General features: G+C 60.1%; 3 protein-coding genes across 4 annotated transcripts; all 3 read left to right on the top strand.

Moving 5' to 3' along the window:
• Window positions 1-345: 345 nt before the first annotated feature.
• On the top strand, window positions 346-7,736 carry PLOD3 (procollagen-lysine,2-oxoglutarate 5-dioxygenase 3). 2 transcript variants are annotated; one of them, XM_027613348.2, is made up of 19 exons: window positions 348-834; window positions 1,205-1,296; window positions 1,426-1,562; window positions 1,673-1,836; window positions 1,985-2,097; window positions 2,227-2,290; window positions 2,651-2,748; window positions 2,994-3,095; window positions 3,303-3,428; window positions 3,619-3,740; window positions 4,076-4,180; window positions 4,294-4,419; window positions 4,707-4,848; window positions 4,933-5,046; window positions 5,253-5,321; window positions 5,785-5,889; window positions 6,423-6,569; window positions 6,814-6,939; window positions 7,305-7,736. In XM_027613348.2, the coding sequence occupies exons 1-19, from the start codon at window positions 720-722 to the stop codon at window positions 7,458-7,460; spliced, it is 2,223 nt and encodes a 740-aa protein (XP_027469149.1). In that variant the 5' UTR covers window positions 348-719; the 3' UTR covers window positions 7,461-7,736. The 2 variants fall into 2 exon arrangements, with proteins under 2 accessions (XP_027469148.1, XP_027469149.1); XM_027613347.2 differs by having other exon boundaries at window positions 346-834; window positions 4,707-5,046.
• Window positions 7,737-9,903: 2,167 nt separating this feature from the next.
• LOC118356023 (putative diacylglycerol O-acyltransferase 2-like protein DGAT2L7P) lies at window positions 9,904-11,728 on the top strand. The gene is made up of 6 exons (XM_035722233.1): window positions 9,904-10,023; window positions 10,144-10,348; window positions 10,524-10,666; window positions 10,789-10,972; window positions 11,223-11,431; window positions 11,690-11,728. The coding sequence occupies exons 1-6, from the start codon at window positions 9,904-9,906 to the stop codon at window positions 11,726-11,728; spliced, it is 900 nt and encodes a 299-aa protein (XP_035578126.1).
• Window positions 11,708-18,851, top strand: MOGAT3 (monoacylglycerol O-acyltransferase 3). Its single transcript, XM_027614026.2, has 7 exons — window positions 11,708-12,024; window positions 12,261-12,368; window positions 12,455-12,525; window positions 12,806-13,010; window positions 13,316-13,490; window positions 14,823-15,025; window positions 15,119-18,851. The coding sequence occupies exons 1-7, from the start codon at window positions 11,952-11,954 to the stop codon at window positions 15,271-15,273; spliced, it is 990 nt and encodes a 329-aa protein (XP_027469827.1). The 5' UTR covers window positions 11,708-11,951; the 3' UTR covers window positions 15,274-18,851.

Below are 18,851 nucleotides of genomic sequence, written 5' to 3' on the forward strand. Positions count from 1 at the left end.
CCTTTAGTGCTTCTGAAGATGCCATCATCACAAAGGCAACCCCTGGAGTTTCTCCCGGGGGACGTAGAGATGATGGGCTGGACTACCAAAGTGGGCAGGCTTGAGTGGGCAATCCGAGAGGCCCCCGGAGACCCTCTGCCGAAACCTCAACCCCCAGCGCCCCTGGGGCCGCAGACTCCTCGACCTTCTCTCTCCTTGCCGCCCGCTCCTCCACCCGCCCCGCTCCGCGCGCCCCCACCGCCGCGCTCTCCCAGCCTTCCGTCCCGCAGCTCCCGGCAGGGCTGTGGCAAAGACCCGCCTCCGCATCCCGCCCGACCCGCAGGGGGTCACTTCCCCTCTCCGGGTTTCAGTTTCCTCATGTGTCAGGAGGCGCTGCGCCGGGCTGGCCCTCACCAAAGTCCTCGGCTCCGGATCGCTGGCCCGAGCCCCCGCCCCTCCCCCGCTTCCCGGCCGGGCGCCCCCTCCGCTGGCTCCGCGCAGCCCGCGCGCTGACGCCCGGGGACAATCCTCGCCTTGTCTGCGGCGCCCGCTTCTCGAGTTTTCAGTAGCCTCGGGCTACGCCTTTTTTCCAGGGCGGCGCCCTATCCCTGCTCCTCCTCGCGGCTGGCCGCGGGGCAGCCCCGGTCCCTCTTCCCAGGGCCCCTCCCCGGAGTTGGGATCCAGGCGCACGAGCCCCAGAGCCCTGCGGGCCTGTGTGCAGTCTCCGCCCGTTCCCCGCCATGGCCTCCTCCGGCCCGGGACTCCGGCTCCTGCTGGGGCTCCTGCTGCTGCTGCCGCCGCCGCCTGCGACCTCGGCCTCCGACCGTTCCCGGGGCAGCGACCCGGTCAACCCAGGTGAGAGCCCCGGGAGCGCCGACTGGGTGCGGGGTTTGCGTGCCTGCCCGCGGGGCCGGGGAACGGGTCGCGGCCTGGAGGGGGTGGCCGTGCGCCCTCCACAGGGCGAATCACGCGGCCCCTCCCCACCCTGGGCTGGGATTTCCAGCCTCCCACGTGAACTGACCCCGAATTCCTTGGTGTTACTCTCGTCCAGCTCTCCACTGGGACCAAAGTTCCCCTGGTTGGGAAGAGTTTAAGAGAGAATCGGAAACAAAAGAGGACAGGAGCAGAGTCGGAGGGAGGGCAAGGGGGTCTGCGGGGAGCGGAGCGCGGGGGGCGGTGAGCTGGGTTGAGTGGGTCCCGAGCGCCAATTGCCGGCTGGTGACAGAAAAGCTGCTGGTGATCACGGTGGCCACAACCGAGACGGAAGGATACCGGCGTTTCCTGCGGTCCGCGGAGTTCTTCAACTACACAGTGCGGGTGAGGAGAGGAGGGGCGGGAGGAGAGGAGGGGCGGGAGGAGTGGGCTGAGGGCTGGATGCCTGGGGCCCCACGGTGAGCCTGGTGGGGAGGGCCCATCCCGCCGACTGATGGCGGGTCTCCCCGACAGACCCTGGGCCTGGGAGAGGAGTGGCGAGGGGGTGATGTGGCCCGAACGGTTGGTGGAGGACAGAAGGTCAGGTGGCTGAAGAAAGAGATGGGGAAATACGCAGACCGGGAGGATATGGTCATCATGTTTGTGGACAGGTAAAGGGGTTGCGGATGGGGAGCCGGGGGAGGGGCAAGCAGGAGGAAGGGGTGAGGAGCCCGAGGTTCCTCGTGGCGCGTCCCGTTCACGCCCCCTCTTTCTCACCCAGCTACGACGTGATTCTGGCTGGCAGCCCCTCGGAGCTGCTGAAGAAGTTCGTCCAGAGTGGCAGCCGCCTGCTCTTCTCTGCGGAGGGCTTCTGCTGGCCCGAGTGGGGGCTGGCAGAGCAGTACCCTGAGGTGGGCACGGGGAAGCGCTTCCTCAACTCTGGTGGTGAGTGGCAGAGTGCCCAAGGCGGGGGGTGGGGGGGCAAGAGTGATGGGGCATGGAGCATTCCAGGGGCGCGAGGGCTAGAGAGGGAGTGGGGACGGGTCCCTGCGACCCCGAGAGTCTTGGAGTCAGCACCCACCCACCCCCACAGGATTCATTGGCTTTGCCCCCACCGTCCACCAAGTCGTCCGCCAGTGGAAGTACAAGGATGACGATGATGACCAGCTGTTCTATACGCGACTCTACCTGGACCCGGGGCTTAGGGTAGGGAGCAGCGGCGGAGGGGGTCACTTGCAGCCCATGCGGGCTGAAGGGCAGAGGAGGGGGATAGGGCTTTAGGGAGGCTGTAGAAAGAGTGGGAAATGATGGCCCACCCCATCTCATCCCATCCAGGAGAAACTCAGCCTCAATCTGGATCATAAATCCCGGATCTTTCAGAACCTCAATGGGGCTTTAGGTGAGGAGAAAGGGCTCTACTTCTGTGATTTTATTTAACACAACAATCCTACAAAGGGAGGGCCTATGGTTATCACCTGTTCCGGGGCGGGGGGGGGGGGGGGGGGAGGAAAAATGCCTCCCTGAGGGACTGGTGACTTGCCCAGGTCACCCGGGTAGTAGGGTGGAGCTCCCCAGGGTGGCCGGAGTCTGGTCAGTACCCTCAGGAGAGAGACACTGGCTGCTCCCCGCCCCCCCTGGAGCCACAGTCCTTCATCCTCTAGAGAAGCACGGGTTCCCCGCCCCCCTCCATATTTAGAAGCATCTGTTGCTTGGCAGCTTTGAGAGGAAAAGAGTCTAAAGCTGGGCTTTTCTTCCCCAGATGAGGTGGTTTTAAAGTTCGATCGGAATCGTGTGCGCATCCGGAATGTGGCCTATGACACGCTTCCCGTCGTGGTCCATGGGAATGGTCCCACTAAGGTGCTCCAATGGTTTATACCCTCAGCCCCCTCACCCCTGCCCCAGTCAGACCTGGCCCCCGCCCCTGCGTGCCTCCAGCCCTTCCAAGCAGCCAGTCCTCCCCAGCCCCAGCTGCAGAGGTGCCGGGAGAGGTTCTAAGTGTCCATCTCTCCCCTCCCTGCCCTGTCCCCTGCCTGTCCACCTGACCCTCCTCACCTCTGCTGCTGGACTCCTTTGCTTCCTCCTCTCACTGCCTCTCCCAACAGCTCCAGCTGAATTACCTGGGAAACTATGTCCCTAATGGCTGGACTCCCCAGGGAGGCTGTGGGTTCTGCGGCCGGGACCGGAGGACACTCCCGGGGGGGCAGGTGAGGAGGGGTGCTGGAGGGGCGGCCGGGGGGGGGGGGCGGCGTGGGCAGGACCAGGCATTGAGGCAGAGGGTGCAGGGAGAGCATGCTGGGCAGCAGCACACGGGCCAGAGCTCCTGGGGACTTCCAACCTGGCAGGGTGGCGGAGGACACACCAATTTGGGGGCCTGGGCTGTCCTCTGAGCCCCATCGTGTCGTATCTTCCAGCCTCCCCCCCGGGTGCTTCTGGCTGTGTTTGTACAACAACCTACCCCGTTCCTGCCCCGCTTCCTGCAGCGGCTGTTCCTCCTGGACTACCCCCCCGACAGGGTCACCCTCTTCCTGCATAACAGTGTGAGACACCCCAGCAGCCTCTCCCTTGTGCACCCTCCCGAGGCACTCTGCCCCTGCCCCGATTGGAACTGCCACCCACCCAGACTCCTTCCTACACCCTTTCTGCTCACCACCTTCCCCCTCCTGTGCCTCGGGCACCATTTTTTCTGCCCTCTCCACCCCCCTCCCTCTCCCCCGCCCCCGTCTCCAGGAGGTGTACCATGAGCCCCACATTGCAGACTCCTGGCCGCAGCTCCAGGACCACTTCTCAGGCGTGAAGCTGGTGGGGCCAGAGGAGGCCCTGACGCCAGGCGAGGCCAGGGACATGGCCATGTGAGTGAGCACTGGGCGGGGAGGACGGGTGAGGGCTGAGGGGTGCTGCCAGCCACTGCACCCACCCCCTTCCCTCTCCATGTGCCGTGCAGCCTGGGTCAGCCTCCACGGGGACACCCCCCAGCCAGGAGAACCTCAGGGTCCGGGGGAAGCAAGCGCACCACCCGCCACCCCCATAGTCTTCCTACTCTCCCCCTGGTGCTTCTACCCACTTTCTTCTTCCCCTCCTCTGCGGGGGGGCGGGGAGGGGGTGTTATCCTACCTGCCACACAGTCCCTTCCTCCCCCCGCCTGCTCCTGTTTTAGCTCCTCTGTTCATTGATCTCTCACCTCCAGGGACACTTGTCGGCAGGACCCGGAGTGCGACTTCTACTTCAGCCTGGATGCTGACGCTGTCATCACCAACCCGCAGACCCTGCGCATCCTCATCGAAGAGAACAGGTCGCTTGCCCGGCTCAGCCAGAGGGTCCCCAGATAGTCTCGGGGGAGTCCCCGCCTCCTTCCCGGGGCCCAGGGCTCACCTCTGCCCGGCCCTCACCTCCACCTGTCCACAGGAAGGTGATAGCGCCCATGCTGTCCCGCCTTGGGAAGCTGTGGTCCAACTTCTGGGGAGCCCTGAGCCCCGACGAGTACTATGCCCGCTCGGAGGACTACGTGGAGCTGGTGCAGCGGAAGCGAGTGTGAGTCCTGCGGGGGGCCGCAGCCCCTCTCCTCCAGCCCGGGCCCGCAGACGCCTGCGCGCCGCCGCCACCCCCCTCCCCCCGCCCCGAGGCCCCGCCGGTCGCAAGGGCCACAGCTGTGGGGCTGGGCTGACAGTGCAGCCAGCCTGAGGTGTTGTGACAGGGAAGCCGGTGGACCTTCTGGCTTGGAGAGTGGGGGTGCCCTGAGGGAAGGGGCTCCTGGGTTGAATGGGGCAGCCTTGGGGGAGGGTCACCCACCTAGCTGACGCCAGTGTGGGTGCCTCCAGGGGCGTGTGGAATGTGCCCTATATAGCCCAGGCATACGTGATCCGCGGTGAGACCCTGAGGACAGAGCTGCCCCAGAGGGAGGTGTTCTCGGGCAGTGACACTGACCCAGACATGGCCTTCTGTAAGAGCCTGCGGGACAAGGTGAGTGGGGCCTGGGCGCCCAAAGCCAGGGTGCTGGGAAGCAGCCACCCGTGTCTCCTCACACCCCTCCCCCACCCCCACCAGGGCATCTTCCTCCACCTCAGCAATCAGCACGAATTTGGCCGCCTCCTGGCCACTTCCCAGTATGACACCGACCACCTGCACCCTGACCTCTGGCAGATCTTCGACAACCCCCTGGTGAGTGCCTGACGTCTTGCTCAGAGAACGGGACATGCCCTTCACTATAGGAGGGCGCACGCACGCATGTCCCCGCTCCCAGGCTCTGCTCCTGCCTGGGGAGAGGCGGAAGTCTCTGGGGAGAGGCGCTGGAGCTTCCTGGGTGGGCCCGGAGGGAGTGAAGAGGGCACACATCAAGGTGCTCACCCCTCCCCCTCCTCCCCCAGGACTGGAAGGAGCAGTACATTCATGAGAACTACAGCCGGGCCCTTGAAGGGGAGGGACTTGTGGAGCAGGTGAGCCCTGAGCAGGACCCCTGACCGCCCTGGTGGGCACCGCCCCTGAGTCCGCTGCCTGGATTAGTGGTTCCCAGACTGACTTCCCTCAGACAGATAAAGGCGAAGGCCGAACAGATAGGCCTTCGGCTCCCCGCCCTGCCACTAATCAGAGTGATCCTTTCTTGTCTCTTGGGCCTATTGGTGTTATGGGTGAAATGACAGTTTTGTAAAGAAGCCCCAAACCTGGGGTTCTGGCACCTTCCTGCCTTCTGTGCCGGGTCCCCTGCACCGCTCCCACCTTCTCTGGCCCTGCCTTTCCTGGCCCATCCGCATGCTCAGATTCCCGTTCCTCCAGCTTCTCCCATCTCCCGGCTTCCCTTTCTGCTCCCTGCTTTCTCTCCCCTGGGTTGGCTGCCTGTCTCCTCCAGAGGGGTCTGCAAGCATCCCCCAGCCCTGTTGTTCTTCCTCTGCCCATCCTCAGCCGTGCCCAGACGTGTACTGGTTCCCGCTGCTGTCTGACCAGATGTGCGACGAGCTGGTGGAGGAAATGGAGCATTACGGCCAGTGGTCAGGAGGCCGGCATGAGGTGAGAGGGGCCGGGCCAGGGGAGGAGGCGGAGGCCACCGGGCGAGGGAGGTGCGGCTGTGATGGAGGGGAATGGAATCAAGAGAGTGGGAGCAGAGAAGGGGACCCCGGGGGGGTACCCACAGGGGGCACAATCGCATGTGTGTGCGTGAGCATTCGTTCAGGAACTCCTTCCTGGGGCATGCAGGTCCCAGGCACCAGCTACTGACCTAGGCGGTGTGTCCCATTGAGCTGTGTTGGTCGAGCCCTGCCCTCCAGCACCTCACCTGCTAGAGTCAGTAACAGTAGCCCAGCTCCTGAAGGCTGTGACAGGCAGCCCAGAGGCTGTGGGAGTCACAGGAGGGGCCTTGGCCCGGACACGGGGGGACCGAGGGGCTTCACAGGAGAGGTGACATCTTCAGGGCCAGGAGGAGTGAGGGTCAGGCTAAGTGGTCGAGGCTGCCAGACCCGGGTCACACAAGCTTTCAGGCCTGAGAGCGAGAGGAGGGGGAAGCTGGCGCGGCCCTGTTGGGGCTCAGTGCCCACCGCTCACAGGACTCGAGGCTGGCCGGAGGCTACGAGAATGTGCCCACCGTGGACATCCACATGAAGCAGGTGGGCTATGAGGACCAGTGGCTGCAGCTGCTGAGGACGTACGTGGGACCCATGACAGAGAGCCTGTTCCCAGGCTACCACACCAAGGTGGGCCGCCGCCCCGGCTACCCCCTGCCTCTACCGTCCCACACCCCCGTCCTGGCTGGAAGTCTCCACATGGCGCCATTTCAGCGCCCGTAGCATCCGGAGCCTTGTGGAAAGGGCTTCCGCAGCAGGGCAGCCAGGAGGAGTTAGCGGTGAGACCCCCGTGGCCCTCCGCCTACCACCCTCCTCAGAAGGCCCCCGGGACCTCACGGCCATCCCTCCAGTGTCTTCTGTCACGTCCCCACAGACCCGGGCAGTGATGAACTTCGTGGTCCGCTACCGGCCAGACGAGCAGCCTGCTCTGCGGCCCCATCACGACTCATCTACCTTCACTCTCAACGTGGCCCTCAACCACAAGGGCCTGGATTATGAGGTGAGCCCCAGGCGCCCTCCCGTGTCAGGGCACCAGCAGGGCCCCTCCACACGTGCACGCGTGCACACGTGCACACACTTGAGCCCCCGGGACTTTGCTCTCCTGCCCCCTGACGACCCCTACACACCCTTCAGTCGCCCGCCCTGCCCGATGGCATGTCGTGTTCATGTTTCTAGTTACTTTGAAGGCGCCATCTCCTGGACCTCTTCCAGGCTGTGTGCCTCGCTGCCCCCCACCCCCACCCCCGTGCCTCCCTTGTGTGCCGACACCCCAAAACCCCGTGCCTGCCTCTCTCCCCACTGTGGCGGCCAGCCCCCCAGCCCCCTGTCTGCTCACTGTCCACTTCCGTTCCCCTGTTCCTCCAGGGAGGTGGCTGTCGCTTCTTGCGCTATGACTGCATAGTCTCGTCCCCGCGGAAGGGCTGGGGGCTCCTGCACCCCGGCCGCCTCACCCACTACCACGAGGGGCTGCCCACTACTCGGGGCACTCGCTACATCATGGTGTCCTTTGTCGACCCCTGACACTCAACCACTCTGCCAAACCTTCCCCGCCGTTGTGCCTTCCCGCGCCCCCCTCCTTGGAGATGGGGGTCTGTCTGGCGCCTCCCTTCCTGAGTGGATGTTCGGCGTGCCTGGGACTGAATGTGTCGCCTCCCCACCCAACACACGGCCCTCTCAGGAAGCTCCTGGAGCCCCACTGCCCCTCCCCACAGCCCCCAAAGATTCATGGGGAGAAGGCTTCTGGGGGCTCCCCATACAATAAATTATTGTTTCTCAGCCTCCCTCCCAATAAAGGAGGATTTGTAACTCGTGAGTCCGCGTCCGTCTTTCCCCTCCCCGCTGACCCCGTATCCCTCCTGCCCCCAGAGCGGAGGGGGAGACCTGGAGCTACCCCAAGGAAAAAGAGCAGAGAGGAAAAGGCAGAAAGCAGATGGTAGAGCAGCGTGGGAACCAAGAAGCTTCCCTGGATCCTATTTGTCACTCTGCTGTTTTGCCTAGGGGTGGGGGGGAGGGGAGCCTGAGAAGGGCCAGGCACCAAGGACTTCACTTAGATTCAGGTGAAAGCCCACCCCGGCCTCCCCCAGCCTCTCCTCCCTGACACTCTCATCCCTTGAGGGCATCTTCTTCCTTGCATGAAGCGAGGGGGTGGCAGAGCCCTGAGCTGGCCTCTGGGGACAGTGCTAAGGGAAGGGAGGCCCCCTGGAAGCATGTGTTCCAAAGGAAGACACAGGAGGCTTCTGGGACCCAAGCTTTTAGTCAGAGGAGGATCAGGAAAAGGGAAGCCTTGGAGGGTCAGCCCAAGAAAGCTTCCTGGAAGAGGGGAATGGAAAGTAGCCTTGAAAAAGAGGCGAGACCTCCTGAGAGCTGATGTCTTCCAGCCTCTGGGGGGGCCATCAAGCCCTTGCTAAGCCAGCGAAACCCCTGGAGGCACCCTGAGGACCTCAGGCCGTGTTCCTTTAGCTTGATCCTTCGCAGGTCCTAGCACCAGCCTACCTTCCTGAAAGTCTCTCCCAGCTGGTCCCCTGCAGAAGGCTTTTGAAAACCAAACGGGCCCATTTCCTGGTCCTTGGGCGTTTCTTGCCTCCAACACCTCACATGCAATCCACCCCTTTCTTGCTATTGCCCGGACTCCCAGGAAAACCTCCTCTGTGAAGTCTTCCTTCCTGACAGGTGGGGCTGGTCCCCCTTCCGTGTGGACTGAGCACCTCTCTGGCCAGACTTTTCAGTGCATCTCACCCGGTCTCCCTGCGGATGGAAGTGAGCTGAGTAGGGACAGGAGACATTACTTCCTGGGGTGGGGCGAGGGGCAACCCACACGAGAGTGAAGCAGGGGGCAGGACAGATGAGCCAGCCTAAGTGGCATTGGACGCTGGCTCATCCTGTCTCCTACCATGCTCATTTACTGAGCATCCCTCACCTGCTGGGCACCTGTCACAGGGTTAGGATTGATGAGAACAACAGCTGTCTTCTTGTGGCTCACAGCTGGGGGTAGACCTTAGCCAGAAAATCGCCACGAAGGAGGGAACGTGGGAAAGTATTTTATGCCAGGAGAGAATGGGACAGAGGATGTATGTCAGACTTGCCTAAAGAAGTGACATTCTCTGACCGGGAGAGGGTCCACAGCTCTGGCCCGTGTTGGGGAGGGCCCCAGCCATGTGAGGACTGGTCCCGCATACTTGGAGGGTGTGTCCTTTTGGGCTGGCCAATTGCTGGCCTTTCTGGCCATTCCTGCCGGAATGTCTCCCCACAGCAGCCTAAGCTACTCCTTAGGGGCCAGACCAGGGCAATTAAAGGGGTTTCTAGCTGCTTTCACTTGTGTGGGGAGCCCATGCCACTCTGGCAACACCCCATTTTCCCAGACCTCTGCCAGCCAGCTCCTCAGAGGCCCCTCAGAGGCCCAAGGTCCTGACCTCTGCAAGGTCCGCACACCCTCCCTTCCAGGCTCCCTGGCCACACCCCTGGGCATTTCTGTTTGGTCCTATTGATCACAACCCTGTGAGCTCGTGTAGTCGTTAACCCTTTCTTGCTGGGGCTCACAAGGGTACAGGGTTCAGGTCAGCAAAGGGGGTGGACACAGGAGCCAAACCAGGGCCAAGGGTCAGGGCCAGCAGGTTGGACCACAGGGAGTGTACTTAAGAGCCCACGGTGGCCCCTATGGGATGTGCCTCCACAGTATGCCAGCTTCCTCCAGCCACCCTGCCGGGGTCTTCAAGGGGTTGCTGTCCTGCAATGGGTCTTCTCCTACTTGGGGCTCAGTGAGGCTCAGCACCTGGCACTCTGCTTCCCTGTTACCAGGAGGGAGGCAGGACAGGGCTTTCTGGGCGCCGCTGAAGGAATGAGAAGGAATTAGCTGGGCAGGAGGGCCTCCAACAGGGACGAGAGGGCAGAGGCAGGTACCTGGGGACTTAAATGTCTGGGTCCTTAATGTCCCCCACTCCATCCTCCCGCCCAGGTGTGCCTGGCCATGGTGCTCCTTGCTCTTCTAAGCCGAGCAGGGACACACGGAGGGCAGGAGGCCGCCGATCTGCCTGGGTCCGCAGCTGGGCCATCTGGAGACATTTCCGAGATTACGTCCCTGTCTTCGGTGAGGCCATCCAGGAGTGGTGTGCTGGGTGGGGGCAAGGCTTTGGAATAGACTCTTCTCTGGTTACCCCCCAAAGTCTAATCTCACGGTCAGAGTGGGGTATGTTGCCCCTGCCCCCAGCTGGTTAAAACCGCAGAACTGGATCCCTCTGGCAACTACCTCTTCGGCTTCCACCCTCACTGGGTCCTGGTCACCGGGGCCTTCAGCAACTTCTGCACGGAGGCCAGCGGCTTCTCCAGCCTCTTCCCCTGCCTCCTGCCATACCTCCTCATGCTGCCTTGTTGGTTCTACCTCCCTCTCTTCCGGGACTACATCATGTGTCGTGGTGAGAAGTGGGGCGATCCCCCAGTCCATGCTGTGTCACCCCCCACCTCTCTGGGGTGGCGGGGGAGCTCCTGGTCCCAGCTCTACCTTCCTGGCGCCCTCCTCCCCCTTTTCTCAAAGACCCAGGCATCCGGGCCCCCTCTCCCCTCCCCCCAGGTTTGGTGTCCTCTGACAAGGCCAGCGGCCGCCTATCTGTTGTCCCGGCCTGGGGGGCGGCCAGGTGGCGGTCCTGGCCGTGGGAGGGCCCCTGGAAGCGCTGGAAGCAAAAGCCGGCGAGCTGATTTTGTGGATCCGGAATCAGAAGGGCTTTGTCCCGTTGGCGCGGGAACAAGGGTGAGGAAGCCGCAGTGGCCGGGCGGGACGCTCGCGGGCTACCCTGTCGCGGAGGAGCGTGGCGCGCCGGGGAAACCCGGAGTCGGGCGCGCCTCTGCTCTCCCCCAGGGCCTCCCCGGCCCTGCTTTCTCTTTCGGGCACAACGAGCTCTTCCAGCAGTTCCCAAACCCTCCCGGCTCGCGGTTGCGGAGAGCGCAGGAGGCGCTGCCGCCGCTGCTGAGCGTGGCCCTGCCGCTGTTTCAAGGCCCCTTGGGCCTCCTCCTGCCTTTCCGCACGCCCATCCACACCGTCGGTGAGCCCCGGCCTCTGCCCGCTCCGCTCCCCGCCGGCGCACCGGCTCCCGCGGAGCTCCGGCCCCGCGCCCTCCCCGCGCCAGGAGGTGAAGGTCCCCGCCTGCTGGCCACACCTTGGCCGCGCCGGCCTCACCCTTCGGCAACCGGCCAGGCCCTGAACACTGTCCCGGACGGTCGCGCGGCTGGGCGGGAAGGGCACGGGCTGGGGATTCCAACCACCGCCCCTCTGGCGTCCCGTTCTGCCCGCAGTGGGGGCCCCGATCCCGGTGCAGCGAAACCCGCGGCCCAGCCGGGAGCAGGTGGACGCGCTGCACGCGCTGTCGGTGGAGCGGCTCGCGCAGCGGTTCGACGAGCGCAAGGCGCGCCACGGCCTCGCCGCCCACCCGCACCTCCTCCTCGCCCGGCGCCCGCGGCGGCGGTGCGACCGGAGGGAAATTAAACGTGGCAACAGAGCTGCGGTGTGTGCGGGTCTGTGCGGGGCCGTGCCTCCGGGTGATCTTGATTCTCCCGGAGGCCTGCACCCAGATCCGGGGCGCGCAGCGGGGGCGTGCCCGGCCGCCCTGCAGCTCCCACGGTCTCAGCGGAGCTTCTGGCCCCTGCCGGCGGCTGGGACCCGGGGGGGGGGGCGGGCTCCCCAAGCTCCTTGTGAGCCTCCTCCCCACATCAGTTCCCGGACAGCTGACACACTCACTATATCCCTCACCGATTCCCTGCAGCCTCCCAGCTCCGCCCAGCGACCAGCCCAAAACGACTAACGCTTGCAGTTCAAAGATCATTCTGGAGACATCTGGGGCTCCGGATCCACACACGCGCAACACACCCGCAGTCCCGGGAGAGCCCGAGGGGTTGGGCCCCTCCGGCAAGAAAGCCTTCCATCCGCCAGCCAACCTTCTTCGTTTGGGCTCCGGGCCCTGGAGCCTCGCTGGCAGAGGGCAGCGACTGGGACAGGAGTCTCCACAGCCCCGCCGCGAGCCCACCATGGAATCCGTGCAGAAACAGTGGCCAGAAGTAATGAGCGCCTACCAATACGTGCTCACTTTCCTCTTCATGGGTGAGAGGCCTGGTGCCCTGGGGTCCCCAAAGGGGGCAGGGACCTGGGGGAGAAAGGCTGGGGCCCCATTTGCCTGCGTGCCTGAGGGCAAAGGGAGCAGGAGAGGGCCAGAGTTCAGGCTGGGAGATGGCTGGGTGCACACCCACCACCTGTGAGGGGGGAGGAGAGAGCCGCTGCGTGGAACGACCCATCTTCCAAAGCTAATGCACTCTTCTTCTTTGTCATCTTTCCCTCAGGCCCTTTCTTCTCCCTTCTTGTCCTCTCCCTCCTCTTCACGTCATTCTGGTCCGTCTCTGTTCTCTACTTGGTGTGGCTCCTCCTGGACTGGGACACGCCTAACCAAGGTGAGCGCTGCTGGGCATGTGCCCAAGGAGCGGAGATGGTGGCCAGGGGCCTCCAGAAATTCTTCAAAGCATCTCTCTGCCCCAAGGTGGAAGGCGCTTTGAGTGGACCAGGAACTGGGCCATGTGGAAACACGCCAGGGATTATTATCCTATCAAGGTGACAGGTTACCCTCCGCAGAGACACTCTTCCTCCTACCTCTCCTCACCCCTCCTCACCCCTGCCTAGGCACCCTGGGCTCCCTAAACTCAGACAGTGGGGCACGGGGCGGGGGCTGCCGAGTGGTGTTCCAGAGTAGGCTCTCTGTGCTGCCCACCCCATTCAAGGACCCTGAACTCTGAAGTCAGGGTGGAGGGCAACTCTTTTCAGCTGGTGTCCTGCCTTCCACGCCTCTTTCCGCTCATCCTACCTAATCCCACCCCCCCCCCCCCGCCCCAAGCTGGTGAAAACAGCCGAGCTGCCCCCTGACCGGAACTATGTGCTGGGTGCCCACCCACACGGGATCATGTGCATTGGAACCTTCTGCAATTTCTCCACCGAGGCCAACAACTTCTCCAAGCAGTTCCCGGGGATTCAGCTCTCATCGGCAGTGCTGGCCTCCCTCTTCCACTTTCCAATCTATCGTGACTACATCATGTCCTTTGGTGAGCCTCGAGCTGAGTGGGAGGAGGCACCCGTTCCTTCCGCCCACCCTTGACTGCCTCCCACGCACCTAACACAGGGACCTGGCCTGAACACTGGCCTGGCTCACGGTGAGCATCAGTGAATAGCTCTGGTTGCAGCAAGTATCCTGCATCCTTGCTGGGAGAGGCACTGTAGGTCACACTGACATGGGCGTGGAGATGGCAGGTTTGGAGGGAATGGGGTGTGGGGCTCACTAAAGGGCGGGTGAGGGGCTAGGCAGCCCAGGAGGGCGTGGTGACCGTTCCCCACCTCCTCACACACGCAGGAATATGTTCTGTGAACCGGTGGAGCCTGGACTTTGTTCTGTCACGGCGCCGGCTCGGGCAGGCTGTAATCATCATGGTTGGGGGTGCCCAGGAGTCCCTGTATGCCATCCCAGGAAAGCACTGCCTCGTTCTCCGGAATCGCAAAGGCTTCGTGCGCCTGGCACTGAGGCACGGGTGAGTGGGGGTGCAGGTGCCCAGCCCGGGGCTGCTGTTGATGGTCAGAACTTCACATTGTGTCTGCGGGTCTACACTCTTTTGTCCCTACCCATCCAGGTCCCTGTAGCCTGGACTCTGTGTCCCCAGAGCCCACACTGCGCTCTCTGGCACATGTCAACACTTGAGCACTTTCTCTGTGCCAAGCACCATGCCCACTTTTGCCAGGCTTCTGCCCTCTCTGAAAGAGGCAGGATCATAGTGCAAGTAGCAGGACCTTGGGCTCAGAAGTCCTGGATTCAAAGCCCTTTCTGACACTACCTCAAAGGCAAGACCTTGGACATGTTTCTTTACCTGTGAGACAGGACTAATAATTACTTTGCTACAATGTTGTAGTTGCAAAGACTCGATGAGAAAATGTATACGGTTGACCCTTGAACAGCGTGGGTTTGAACCGCACAGGTCCCTTATACATGGATTTTTTTTTTACAATATAGTACTGTAAATATATTTTCTCTTCCTGATGATTTTCTTTTTTTTAAGATTTGATTCATTTATCTATTTGAGAGAGAAAGCACATGCGTGAGGGGAGGGAGGAGCTGAGGGAGAGGCAGAGAACCTCAAGCAGACTCCACACTGAGTGCAGAGTCCAACTTGGGTTTCGGTTCCACGACCCTGAGATCATCACCTGAGCTGAAATCAAGAGTTAGGCGCTCAGCCAACTGAGCCACCCTGGCACCCCCTGATGATTTCTTTTCTTTTTCTTTTCTTTTCTTTTCTTTTTTAGATTTTATTTATTTATTTGAAAGAGAGAGAGAGAGAGAGGGAGAAAGAGCATGAGCTGGGGGAGGGGCAGAAGGAGAGAGAATCTTAAGAAGACACCCTGCTGAGTGCAGAGCCTGACATGGGGCTGGATCCCAGGACCCTGGGATCATGACCTGAGCTGAAGGCAGGCGCTTAACGACTGAGCCACCCAGGCGCCCCTAACTTACTTTATTATAAGAATACATTATGTAGTACATATACAAAATATTGTTAATCGACTATTTATGTTATTGGCCATGCTATTAGTAGTTAAGTTTTGGGGGAGTGTTAAGTTATATGAGGATTTTTGGGGTGGGGGTCAGTGCCCCTTACCGCGTGTTGTTCAAAGGTGAACATATGAAGGCCCAGGACACAGTCATTTCTCAAGAATTCTGAGTCCCTTCGTCCGGATCTTTCTTTGTCATTTGCTTGAAACGGACTTGGGCAGTGGAATCCAGAGGCGTAGGGAGGGATTTGCGGTTCTGTCTTGGGATGCTCCGAAAGCCACTGGCCTGACCACCCTTCTTCTCTCTCCTTGTCCCTTCCCAGGGCCTCCCTGGTACCTGTGTACTCCTTTGGCGAGAATGATGTCTTTAATTTTAAGTTTTTTGCCACAAACTCCTGGCAGTATATGTGCCAGGTCACCTTCAAGAAAATCATGGGCTTTGTTCCTTGCATCTTCTGGGGCCGCGGGCTCTTCTCGGCCAACTCCTGGGGCCTGGTGCCCTTCGCCAGGCCCATCACCACTGTGGGTGAGTGCCCACCTCCAGGCAAGAAAGCTGCTGTCGGCTGTGTGGGCAGCAGAGCTCCCCCCCCCACATCCTCTGTCTCTCCTCTTCCTGCAGTGGGCCGCCCCATCCCAGTGCCCCAGCGCCTGGAGCCCACCGAGGAGGAGGTTGACCACTATCACATGCTCTATATGGAGGCTCTGGAGCAACTCTTCGAGGACCACAAGGAAAGCTGCGGTGTCCCAGCTTCTACTCACCTCACCTTTATCTAGCCCTTGCTGTCCCCCCGCCCCCGACCCTGAGCCCCTCAGCCCAGGGCACTGAGACCCTCCTCCTACTGCTTCTCTGTACTGGTCCTTCTGTCCCACCACTATGTTGTAGAATCGGATGCCTGCGGAGCTCGCACCCTGGCTCTGGGAGTAAGGGGGCCCAGGCATGATCCACCCTCATTCTCCTCTACTGCGAAGCTGCTGCTTTGGATTGGGGATCGGAATTCCCCTCCCAGCAAGCCTTAATTCTGCTGCATGACCTTGCCTACGTATCTTTCCTTTGCTGAGCCCTTTCTCCCTCTGTGAATGAAGGCGTCTGCTTCCCGGAGAGCTGTAGGGCCTCGGGATTGAGTTGGGGCGGGTGGCTCTAGGGAGAGGTTGGCTTTGCAGGGTGAGCTGGAGAAGATAGGATGGATGGTGGAATAGTCAGCCTGAGCAAAAGCTGAGCTTGGTTAAGGGTTCCTGGCCATATGGCAAGTGGAATGATCTCCGATGGTAGAAAAGGTAGTGTTGGTCCATAGCTTGCTACTGCACCCCTCTCCATCCTTTATGTTTCCTTGTGGCCAGGAGATGAATGAAGCAGGGACCTGTTTGAGCAGCACAAAGCCCAGCTGCTAGCCCAGTGTTAGGTCAACATTAACCCAGTCGCTCAGTGAGCACAGGACTCTTGTGATGATCAAAGAATTAAGATGTAAGGGGCTTAGAACGGAGATTGGCAAAATATCATCATTCCTCATCACAGACACGGCGTCAGTCCAAGGAGAGGGTAAGACCGGACAGTCTAAGGGTCCTCATGCGGTCATAGCATTCCCTGACAACATCAGTCCTGTTTGCTGACCAGCTTTGCGTCGGTATCCAGGACTTCAGAAAAACTTGCTGAAATGTAATTGGAATGCAACTGTATTAGTCTCCCACTGTCCTATAAAATACATTCAGTGGAAGAATTTTGTTTTTTTTTTGTTGTTGTTGTTGTTGTTCCTGGAGGAAAATCTGAGCAGCCCCGGGATTTATCAGGGTCACAAGTGGTAAGTTCTTCATTCACCTTAAGTTGGTACATAGACATGTAGCTTGAGTAGGAATCCACACTTGGATCTTCATCCAAGGGTAGGAACCTTCCATCTCCAGCAAGGGCAGCAAGCGGGATACCTGCTTGACCAGAAGGGGCAGCTGGGGAAGGTGGAGTACAAAGGGGATGGAGCTGACCTCTTTCTTCCCCCACCTCCCCCTCCCTTTCTTGTCTCTGTTACTGAACCCTAGGGACTGGAGTATGGGGCAGAGGAAGAGAAAGAGGATCCCAAACATTCTTGACAACACTGTCCTAAGCTTCATGTTCTCTGGGCCTCCAGACCTTCCAAGCTGATTCCTTTTCCTCAGGGGGGCTCTCCTGGATTCTCCAGAGTATTCTCTTTTAGATTCCTCTGCCTCATCATCTGTCCCTGGTTTTCTGCCCATGGCACTCGACATAGGATTTCTCCTTAGGAAGCCCATTGCTTTTCTAGGCTGGGAAGTAGAGAGAGGGATGGAAAATAAACAGCTCCAGGTTGGAACACGCTTAGCTTGGATACCGTTAGAACACAGGCTGGGCTCAATGCAGCCACTTGTCCTTCCTTCTTTCCTGGATGGGAACATCCAGTCAGCTACCATCTAGCCATTAGACTTCTCTGGTGGACATGTCCCCCAAACCCTGGGGCATCCTAAACTCTTTGAGTCTTGCAACCTTTGTCACTGATCCTGTGGAGGCAAGCCTTGCCCTCCACGGGTAAGGCTTGCAGAGCTCAGAAGTCCTTCCCCCACACCTCTCTCCTTTGTGTCCAAATTCCAATCTTTGTCATGGGTCAGGGACTCAAGAGTATCTTCTCAATCATTTACTTGGAATATGTGGTCTTGCTTGTTGCATGTTGCCTGGTCTGGACACCTCTGGAATGCATTGCCTACTTGTTTGAACTTCGTGCCTCAGCCCAAACTTTCAGGATAGCATCACATGTTTTTCTCTGGATTCTTCCCCAGAGGGACAAAGGCACCAACTTCTAGTGAGAACCTACCCCCAAGAGCTGGTGGTGTGAGGATTACATGGCTGTGGGCCTTCCTCCAAGAACCCCCCTGCCCTTCTCCCCTGTGAGTGGTAGATGCCTATCTCTGGGGAGGGGAGGTTGGGCTGGGTGGTAGGTGAGGAATGGGGCCTTTGAGGACTGGGGGAGAGGGAGGAGGGGTCTTCACTCCCCATCATTCATTTCTCCTGTCTGTAATCCAAGACCAATAGTCAGGGGATGGGAGGGATTGGCCAGAGGCTGGAGAGAAACAGGAGAGGCCAAGAAGCGCAGTAAGGAGTGGGTTGGCCCTAGAGTAAAAAGGAGTAAAGTGCTCCCAGTGCTTGTGAAAACAACTGGGCAAGTTTCTCAAGAAAGTGGTCATGTCTGATCCCCGTGGAGAGAGGAATTGAGAGGGAACATTATGCTTCATGTGGAGACATCTGGGTGAGAGGAGAGGTCACAACACAAACCAGAGAGATACAGAAAGTTCCAGATCAGGCTTCCGTCCCTGGGAGAGAGACTTGGAGCCCATATCCATACGTACGTTTTGGGGGTGGGGTGCAGCAAGCAGAATGCATCATCAGTCTGAGGGTTTGGCAAGACTATGCAGAGCAGAGGGAGTTGGAAGTGACACCCCTGGGGCGCCTGGGTGGCTCAGGTCATGATCCCGGGGTCCTGGGATCGAGCCCCACCTGAGGCTCCCTGCTCAGTGGGGAGTCTGCTTCTCCCTCTGCCTCTGCCCCTCCTCCTGCTTGTGCTCTCTCTCTCTCTCTCTCTCAAATAAATAAAATCTTAAAAAAAAGAAAGAAAATGACACCCCTGGACAATGACAAGTGTCCCCTGCTGGATTGAGATACCAGGTGAGACGCTCAGAATGGCCTTTTGCACATCAGTCCCCTGTTTCCCAGAAGCCGCTATCATATGGGATTGCGCCTCAGCAATCAGAGAGGTCTTGCCCCTTCTCTCCCATCCCCCCCTCCTCCTGCTGTCAAGATGCTCTTTGTAAAACACTGCTTTCTTCATGTAATTCTCCCTGCTGGATCCTCACTGTCGCTGGATTCTCATTGCTAGAAGGTGAGGAATCCTCAGCCCAGCATTCGAGGCAGCCTTCAAACAGAGCCCAGCCCGGCTTCCCAGCCGTCCCTGACTCGGCCCTCCTTCCTAAGTGGAGAATGGGTGGAACCCCTACCAAGGAGTCACAGCTCAGCTCCCAGGGTTCAGCCCTCACTATGTGCGGACCTTCAGGTTCACTCACTGCCTCTAATCTTCCCATCTACACCACAGTGTCCCCGCTGAGCTCGAAATGAGGTATGCACGGAAAGGCTTAGCGTGGCACCTGGCAGGGTGCTCAGCAAATATTAGTTATTGTCACTCTTATCTCGCCCACCTCTTTCCACACAATCTTTTCCTAGCCATGGCCACATCCCAAGCCTTACACTATGGGATCCGCATTATGTACACCATCACATTATGTGGACTGGTGTTCTGTTACCCCAAACATATGGCTCATCCACGATCTTTTATCTCATATTATTAAATGCGGATGTTAAG

The sequence above is a fragment of the Zalophus californianus genome, chromosome 10 (genome assembly GCF_009762305.2).
Source record: "Zalophus californianus isolate mZalCal1 chromosome 10, mZalCal1.pri.v2, whole genome shotgun sequence".
NCBI lineage: Eukaryota > Metazoa > Chordata > Mammalia > Carnivora > Otariidae > Zalophus > Zalophus californianus.

Excerpts from the sequence above, each read along its gene's own strand:
- MOGAT3 (XM_027614026.2), top strand. The coding sequence starts at position 11,952 with ATGGAATCCGTGCAGAAACAGTGGCCAGAAGTAATGAGCGCCTACCAA. Across the intron at positions 12,025-12,260 it reads GCTCACTTTCCTCTTCATGG|GCCCTTTCTTCTCCCTTCTT; the intron begins GTGAGAGGCCTG and ends TCTTTCCCTCAG. Across the intron at positions 15,026-15,118 it reads CAGGCCCATCACCACTGTGG|TGGGCCGCCCCATCCCAGTG; the intron begins GTGAGTGCCCAC and ends CTCTTCCTGCAG.
- LOC118356023 (XM_035722233.1), top strand. The coding sequence starts at position 9,904 with ATGGTGCTCCTTGCTCTTCTAAGCCGAGCAGGGACACACGGAGGGCAG. Across the intron at positions 10,667-10,788 it reads AGAAGGGCTTTGTCCCGTTG|GGCCTCCCCGGCCCTGCTTT; the intron begins GCGCGGGAACAA and ends GCTCTCCCCCAG. Across the intron at positions 10,973-11,222 it reads CACGCCCATCCACACCGTCG|TGGGGGCCCCGATCCCGGTG; the intron begins GTGAGCCCCGGC and ends TTCTGCCCGCAG.
- PLOD3 (XM_027613347.2), top strand. The coding sequence starts at position 720 with ATGGCCTCCTCCGGCCCGGGACTCCGGCTCCTGCTGGGGCTCCTGCTG. Across the intron at positions 1,837-1,984 it reads GCGCTTCCTCAACTCTGGTG|GATTCATTGGCTTTGCCCCC; the intron begins GTGAGTGGCAGA and ends CCACCCCCACAG. Across the intron at positions 6,940-7,304 it reads ACAAGGGCCTGGATTATGAG|GGAGGTGGCTGTCGCTTCTT; the intron begins GTGAGCCCCAGG and ends CTGTTCCTCCAG.